Source organism: Polypterus senegalus, chromosome 17 (genome assembly GCF_016835505.1).
Source record: "Polypterus senegalus isolate Bchr_013 chromosome 17, ASM1683550v1, whole genome shotgun sequence".
NCBI lineage: Eukaryota > Metazoa > Chordata > Cladistia > Polypteriformes > Polypteridae > Polypterus > Polypterus senegalus.
This window is the reverse complement of record NC_053170.1, coordinates 96,907,894-96,916,351: the sequence shown is the minus strand read 5'-3', so window position 1 is coordinate 96,916,351 and position 8,458 is coordinate 96,907,894. Positions and strand designations below refer to the sequence as shown.

At 39.5% G+C, this 8,458-nt stretch overlaps 1 protein-coding gene across 6 annotated transcripts in view; it reads right to left on the bottom strand.

Annotated features, from left to right (window-relative positions):
- Nucleotides 1-8,458, bottom strand: part of recql5 (RecQ helicase-like 5) — a 90,226-nt gene that overhangs the window by 72,367 nt on the left and 9,401 nt on the right. For all 6 annotated transcript variants that reach the window (XM_039739481.1, XM_039739477.1, XM_039739479.1 and 3 more), the window contains 4 exons: nucleotides 8,208-8,313; nucleotides 5,171-5,282; nucleotides 4,157-4,319; nucleotides 1,231-1,313 (listed from right to left, as the gene is read on the bottom strand). In XM_039739481.1, coding sequence (XP_039595415.1) covers nucleotides 1,231-1,313; nucleotides 4,157-4,319; nucleotides 5,171-5,282; nucleotides 8,208-8,313 — 464 coding nt within the window. The remainder of the gene's footprint in view (nucleotides 1-1,230; nucleotides 1,314-4,156; nucleotides 4,320-5,170; nucleotides 5,283-8,207; nucleotides 8,314-8,458) is intronic.

The following is an 8,458-nucleotide window of genomic DNA, read 5'->3' as shown; positions in this document are numbered from 1 at the left end:
GACTGAGGTCATTTACGTTAGGTAGAATGCCTAGAGGAGGCTGGGTGGTCTCGTGGCCTCGGAACTCCTGCAGATTTTACTTTTTTTCTCCAGCCATCTGTTTTTTTTTTTTTTCCTCTGTCCTCTCTGGCCATCGGACCTTACTTTTATTCTATGTTAATTAGTATTGCCTAATTTTATTTCTTATATATTTTGTCTTTTTTTTCCTCTCTTTCTTCATCCTGTAAAGCAGGGGTCGCCAACTCCAGTCCTGGAGGACCACAGTGGCTGCAGGTTTTCATTCTAACCCTTTTCTTAATGAGTGACCCGTTTTTGCTGCTAATTTACTTCTGTTGAGCTAAACTTAACTGATTTGCTCTTGAAGACTCAGACCCCTTGATTGTCTCTTTTTCCTTAATTAGCAGCCAAACAATAATGATACAAAATGAGCCAAAACAACTGGTGTCCATCACACAATATCTGAAAATAAAGAAAGAACGTTGACCTGCTCAGGTCCAAAAAACATAACCAGAACTCTTAGAGAAGAGAAAATAAAATCAACAATTTCGGAAATGTCTGCTAATACACCACAAGAACAGCAACAAGCCACAGAATTAAAGAACAGGTTTAATTAACGACAAGAATCGGTGCCTGGTTGGAGTGAAATTGGTTTAGGCCCTGACTTAAGTGGTCTTCTGTTGGCTCCCTCACTTCACATTTCATTTCTGTTTGGGTGCCATTTAAGGAAAGAAATGAAGCAATTCAGAGGAACGATGGAGAAATTCAGGGGAACAAATCTTAAAAAAGCAATTCAATTAAAATGAATTCACAAGAAGTTACTCAGCAGCACAAACAGGGCACGCATTTACAAATGAAAGGGTTAGAATGAAAACCTGCAGCCACGTTGGTCCTCCACGACCGGACTTGGCGACCCCTGCTATAAAGCACGTTGAGCTACACCATTTGTATGAAAATGTGCTATATAAATAAATGTTGTTGGTTTCCTTTGTAAACTCCAGCTTCTACTCACAATCCAAACACTGAGGAAATACACAAATTCAGCTCAGATACCCCATCCAGGGGTACAACGGCCATAAGAAGGTAACAGACTGCGATACACAAGTGAGCTCCCTTCCTAAATATCTGCAGTGTATTACAAGAATAAGGACATGAACATCTCAGAACAAATTGTTAGCAACAATACCTAAAAACGACTTCAGGATATCAAAAGAATGAACTACAGGTACATACCCTTCCTTCTCACAGAATGACACCAAAGCCTCAAAGCCAGCAATGGTTCCTTTATCGACGTCCTTAACGGTGCCGTGTTTTGCCTGTAGAGGTAACGCAAAGGGATATCACTGTGCTGCCAATGCATCAGAATCTCACAGGATTTTAATGGTATTCCTTTTCCTCAGAGAAATAATCAAGTAATAATAAAAATTCTTCATACAATAAATACTTCTTCGATTGGCCATTTTGTATTCTACGGAGAATAACAAAAAAGTAAGCATTGACACAATAAGACACGTTTAACTATAAGGACTGGGGGCCATGACTAATAGGCAAATCAGTAAAAAATATATAGGTATTTAAATTATGTACAGAAGTAGCCAAAAAGTCTGGAATTGCCCAGAAGTCCACTGTCCAATGTCTGGGTACTTTGGCCCATTTTAACTTTTCTTTTGCAAATCCAATTAGTATTTCAACACAATTAACTAAAGGATGAGCCAAGAGAGTTTATCATCATTAGGACACTTATAAACATTGGGCTTTGAAGTCATATGTAACTAATAAATAAAAATAAAAACAGAATGTTTGGTACTTTTCTATTATCGTGACGCAAGATTTAAAATCAGACAATCGATCCCTACCTAAGTCCTAAACTTAACCTCACAAACCGGACAGCAACAGTAACCTGGGCCACTAATCTTAATAAATTAACCCTCCGGAACCGAACCCTAATATTAAACTTTGTCTCCAAAATTCTAAGGCTGCAGGCACATGGCACCTTAATTTGTGTCACGATAATAGAAAAGTACCCTTTAGTCGTGAAAACGCAAATAACATTATCGAATTTTAAATCAATATTAAATGGACTTTTAAATCGTATTAAAGATGCAAAACAGTGTATGTGATGGTAGTAGAACCGTCACCGAGTCTTTTGTCGGTGAGGGGAGCCGGAAGAACCAGCAGCAGCTGATATTTAACAAAATAAAGTATGGTAAAGAGTTGACAGGTGCAGTGCTGAAAGGTTCATACAGTGAAGATCACCCCTAAAATACTTAATGTTGGCACATCATTCCGATTAAATATCAGATTTGTTTACGTTAGATAATGCCTTCACTTACCGGCTTGGTGGAGTCCTCTTTTTAAGCGGACTAGCCGCATTAGTGGTCAGTTGACAGGCAGTTTTCATTCTACACGTGCGTGGCTGCGTACTCCCTTTATGCTGATAAAAGCCGGCAAGCAGCCGATTTCTCAACATTCGGGAAGCACGAAACAGGAAAGGGGGAAAGCATTCGCAATACGGGTATAGCAATAGTTTTACTTCGTTCGTTCATGCATATTATGTCTTAAAGTCGTTTAAGAATTTAGATGTAATCCCTGGCGATGTGGGAGATGTATGTAAGATGGTATATACCAGTAGGAATAAAATATGGATAAGGCCGTGTTCCTCCCCCTCTATCTTAATGGTAGAAGCCCACTGCCTTTAAGCAACTGAGTAGGAAATACTTAAAAGGCTCAGTGTCATTAGTAAGGGGTGCGTGGTGAGGATAGGTGTCGCTGTTCTGTGTATTACAAAGGTTCATTCCCCCCCCATATGCTCAAGGTTGTCTTAAAGGTATTTTTCCAACCTTTTTAGGCCAGCTAGTCTCTTAGATTTTGTGGAGAATGTTAGCACTTGGAGAGAGATAGGTTTTGGCTGCTACAGAGCCATTGGAACAGTTACTCGACCTTTACCTTTCTACAGTTTTATTTTATTGGCAGCTTTGGACTATGAACATTTTATGAGCCTTTGCCTATAAGCACTCTACACAAATTTTTCAGTAATTTATTGAATTTGTCCCGTTTGTTGGAAATGATTATTTTTGTCCTGCTGGATTGTTATATAAATCTATTATAAAAAAAAAAAAAATCTTGGGAGGGAGACAAGACATGATCTTTTTGGAGAGACACTCTGAAGTCCCACGACAGACTATTTGCACAAAACGCCCTACTTACAAACAAATTCTCGGAGAAACTAACGTCCCATAAGACAAAACGGACAGCTGCTCTACTAGGCCTTTAAATGATTGTCGCACAACGTGACATGCAGATCATGCAGCACACCACTAGCAACTCCCCGTGGGGTTTGGGGATATCTCATTTACTACAGCTTTATTACTGGCAATATCAAGAAATGAAAATAAACTCTTTAAATTGTATATCTGGTTAACCAAACCCAGGGGTTGGCGAGTAAAGCGAGCAGAGCCCCCTAGTATATATATTTTTTTTTAATTTTTGTTGATGTGGATTTTGTCCTTTATCTCTCCCACTAATAATGGCTTATCATTTTTTTTTGCAATAAACATTAGTGACTTTACTTTCAAGAGACTTTGTACTTTATCTGGGTTTTGGGGTACCTTGAGCGCCATCTGGCTGTAAACTACTAGCGGACACTGACCGAAGACAGTGTTTAGTGACAGCGTACTTTTCGATTATCGTGAAACAAATCCTATTATCGAATTTTAAATCCATTTTAAATATCGAAGTTTTAAATCGCATTAAAGACAGAAAACGGTGGCCCCACTGATTTGTGTCACGATAACGGAAAAGTAACACATTTTTTAACAGTAACAGTAATTTGCAGCTCTAGTAATGTTTTTGAATCACAATAATAGAAAAGTACCAAATTTTTTTAACAGCAACAGTAATTTGCAGCACCAGTAATGTTATTTGTGTCACAATAATAGAAAAGTACTGAATTTTTAAAACCGTGACAGTAATGTTATTTGTGTCACGATAATAGAAAAGTACTGAATTTTTTAACAGTAACAGTAATTTGCAGCACTAGTAATGTTGTGGCTAAATCAATCGAAAGGTAAGATGATAAAAAAGGTGTACATTTCTATCAGAACCATTAAGATTTCTTGTTGATTTCAAACTCTGAATGCTACAATATATTCTGACATACCTGTTTCTTTGAAACTTCTTTCTGCAGTAAGAACCTGACTTGTTCCCGGTCTGTCCGGGAATAGTAAAGTCTGCAGTTAGAGGGGGCGCCATCTCTTCCAGCACGGCCCGTTTCCTGATAGTACCCGGCCAGTGACTTAGCCAAATTCCAGTGGGCTACAAATCTATCAACATATAAAAGTGAGAAGCTTACATTAAAAAAGGCTTATACTGTAACTTCTCTTTCTCTCTCACACACACACTGCACTTCCAAATCTATTTTCATAATCTACAAAGATACTGTGGACATAATTTAAACTGAAAAGTTAAATTGTGCCCGTATCACAAACTACAAATTGGATAGGACTGGCGTGCTTTGTTGGGCTGAATTGCTTGTTCATGTTACATTTTATTTCAAAATTTCCTAGGAAAGACTGACAGTAGACTCTGCTAAACCAACACCTGGTTGCCAAATATCTGCCCACCTAACCTTGAAATCAAAATGGCTAACCGTGCTCTTATTACCTGAATCAGGAAGAGGTGCTTTAACAATTAATCTCCTTAACGTTATGCTTACCCCACAAAAAACATTCAAATTAACCCCCCCCCCACCAAAACATGTTATTGTACAACAGAAAAATGTTAATACCAGTACAATATAAATATAGTAGGAAATGTATGATTAGTGTCCACAGCTGTACATATAGAGTTTTCAGTACATGCAATTGTTGCAATTGGAATAGTAGAAATGTTTCGCTGTGCACTTTTCTTGTAATATTTATTCTGTTTCTTGCACGATAGGTCATAATTTTGTGTGGCTGGAGTGTGGCAATGATGGTAACTTGACATCATCATCAGCAGGTGAAATTCACAACATTACTTCAAATCGATGAGTAAAGTGTAAAAGAAGAAAACTAAACAAGCAATTCATTTTCCAGAGATGGACCCGTTACTGCTGGTGAAATAAACTGCAGGCCTTCAGACCATTTACACTAGTGTTCGCTCCGAACAGGCCAAGTTTAACTCACACACTGACCTGACATTTGATTTGTCCACTCCCATTCCAAAGCTGATGGTGGCGACAATGACAGGAACCTTCCCTTCCATCCATTCATTCTGTATCTCTGTTCTGTTTGGAGCTTTTAAACCTGAAATTGTTTAAATGGTATAATGTTGTATTAATTGGCACATGTGGAAATAAGTTAAGGCCGGAAAGACATGTAAACGACTCACATTTACAGGCAAGGAAATAACAACAATAATACATTTTATTTATTTGTAGGCAACTTTCTAAACACCCAAGGACAAATCTCTTAAACAGTATATGAAACTACAGTGTAAAAAAAACAAATCAAATCTTAAAAGTCAATAAAACAAACAGGTATCGCTAGCTAAGCGGAGGCAAGGTCCGCTCCAAAATGTGGCGAGAGACAGAGCGACTTGAACAGAGGTTGGCATGTGAGCGAGGAAGGCCCTGCATGGCTCCCTACAGCTGATGTCACACTACCCCCCTACCCTCGGCCCGCAGCCTCGGTCTCGGATTAGCGCGAATAAATCACTCTTGCAAGCGAACTATGATTCTTAGCGCAATGAGAGAAATCAACTGAAATGTTCAAGTAAACTAGACGACGCCCACCGTAGCATACGGCGGTGTAAGAATAGGAACGGAACACGGCGAGAAAGGAATTCAGAAAATCAAGAAGAAAGAAATACTTCTTGAAAGACGCAGTTGTGAACAGGTGTTTTGCTGGAGACGATTTGTGTCAAGAAATAAGCCACTGATAGGAACAGGCACTTGCCGGATCCCGGAATACAGATGACGTTGTACAAAAACCCATCGACAGAGAAGATACTGTCTTTCATTTTATAACAAAGGCTTAGGAAACAACCGTCGCAGTATAACGAAAACAGCAAGGAGCGAAACCAATGCCAATGGTCGAGAGAGTACCTTCCTGTAGCAGGCCACGGAAAAGACTCCCAGGCGCACACATTGCCGAAGTGAAAGGTCACGCGGTCAGGCTAGATATAGGGTGGCAACATGACACCAGTGGGGCCATGAGAGAGGAGCGGGGATCGCGGTAGTCTGAAGGAGGAATAGGAATTGAGAAAAGCGGCGTGGGGGTGTATGGGAGGCCACAGGCAGCTTGGGGGAAGGGTTTGGAAGAAGAGGAATAGCAATCGAGAAATGCCATGTGGGCTGCGTGTGGCGGGGACTGGTTTTGAAGAGAAAGCAGGATGAACCAGAAGAGAAATCTATATAAGAGATAGGATTTGTAATAAAGCCAGCAGAAACTGGTTATTAGTTCTACCAATGCAGTAACCGTAAAAGGCCATTAGTGAGCACTGCTGCGTAATGTGTATGAGCGCCGATTTGAAAATGAACTCAATCTGTGAAACTGCAGGGACTCTCCAGTAGAGGGCGATGGTACTTAATATAGGAGGAAGCAGGACGAACCAGAAGAGAAATATATATATATATATATATATATATATATATATATATAGAGAAGAGATTATAGAAGAAGAAGAAAAAAAAAAAAAAAGATCTAAATTCGTTTAGTTCTCTCGTTCACTAGCTAAGAGGATGCAAGATACGCCCCGAAGCTAATGCGTGAGTGAGGAGGGCCCCGCCCCCACAGCCTTGGCCTGCTGCGTCTCTCTCGGATTCGCACAAATAAATCGGCACCGCAAGCAAACTACAATAAGAGAAGTCGCAAAAATCAAATCAGAATGTTCAAGCAAGATACCAAAAAAAAAAAAAAAAAAATATCTGATCTAAATCCATCAAGTAGTTCTCTCGTGAAAAGCGGACAAACAGACAGAAGTTGTATACGCACACACACCTAGGGAAGACACTGTGACCGAATCAAAACTGAAACAGACATTTTAAGCATCCCTGAATGCAGTTTTTCTACTTTCGGTGAAACATGTCATGTCCACTTGTACTCCAGACAACGCAAAAAACAAATTACTCAATCCAAATTACAATTGCAAATTTGGCGCCCTTATTGTTATTATTACTTTAAGATTCTAGGAGGCCTATTAATTGTAAAATCCCTCCAGTAGGCTTTACTCTACAGATTTAACATTTGTGCTCTCGTTTGAACCCCACTACAGCACAACTGTGTAAGGAGAACACACATTTCTTTAACAAGACGATTTATTTATTTTATTTCACATAGCCAATATTTTACTGATGAAGTAGCAACTTGATGTACGTAAAGTCGTGCGCGACAAGAGAAAAAGTGAAGTGACTTGCTCAGTGTAGCACAGCAAGTAGTAAATACAGTATGACCTGAACTGCCATTATGGTGGTTTTAGGTCAAGGGTCTTAGCTTCCACGTTACACGTTGAACTTATCATTCATGTACAGTAAATAAGTTAAATATCTACCAGACTTTGTTTCATTATAACAGGGTTCCAGGTAGGCCGCAGTGGCTGCAGATTTTCAGTCTAACCATTAATTAGTGAGCCGTTTTCGCTGCCCGATAACTCGTTTCCCCTTAGTTTGAATTGACGTGACTCAGACCCCTTAGTTGTTTCTTTTTCCTTAATGAGCACCCAAACAATAATGAGATACAATACAAGACCAGCTAACCTGAAAATAAAGAAAGGTGAAGGTCTCGGTCATGTCGGTCTGCTCAGGTCAACAAAACATCTTGACAGTGGTCTTAGAAAAAACAGAAAAATCAACAGTCTGTTGTGACAGAACGAGAGCGGCAACAAGACGTGATATTCAATATCGGGTTTTAATTAACAGCAAGAATTGGCTTCTCATTAAGAAACTGGTTGGAGTTTGACGTTCATCTGCTGGCTCATTTCTGTTTGGCTGCCATTTAATGAAGAAACAAATCAAACTCAGGAGGACCGAATCCTTAAAAACAGGGCTATTAAAATGAAGGGAACAGGAGTTAATTAGCAGCGAAAACTGATGGCCGATTAGGAAAAGGGTTAGAATGAAAATCTGCAGCCACTGCTCCCTACCAGGACCAGAGTTGGACATAACCATGGTGCCCATTGCCATTGATGGCTCTGAACCACTTTAAAAGGATGCAAGAATGGATGAATGGTACCTGCATGGTAGGCCTTGGACAAAACTCCTCTCTGAGAAAGTTGAGATGCCAGCTCATCACAGCCATCTCTGGTGCGACAGTAAATAATTCCACATCCAGGGTACTTCTGCACAACACAAAAGGTATGATTTGATCAAAACAATGCACAGTCAAACTGGTCAATGATCATTTATTTTTAAAACACACACAAGTTTATAGAAATAATGATTCTATTTTATGTAGATAAGCAAACCAGCTGTATTATTATATTT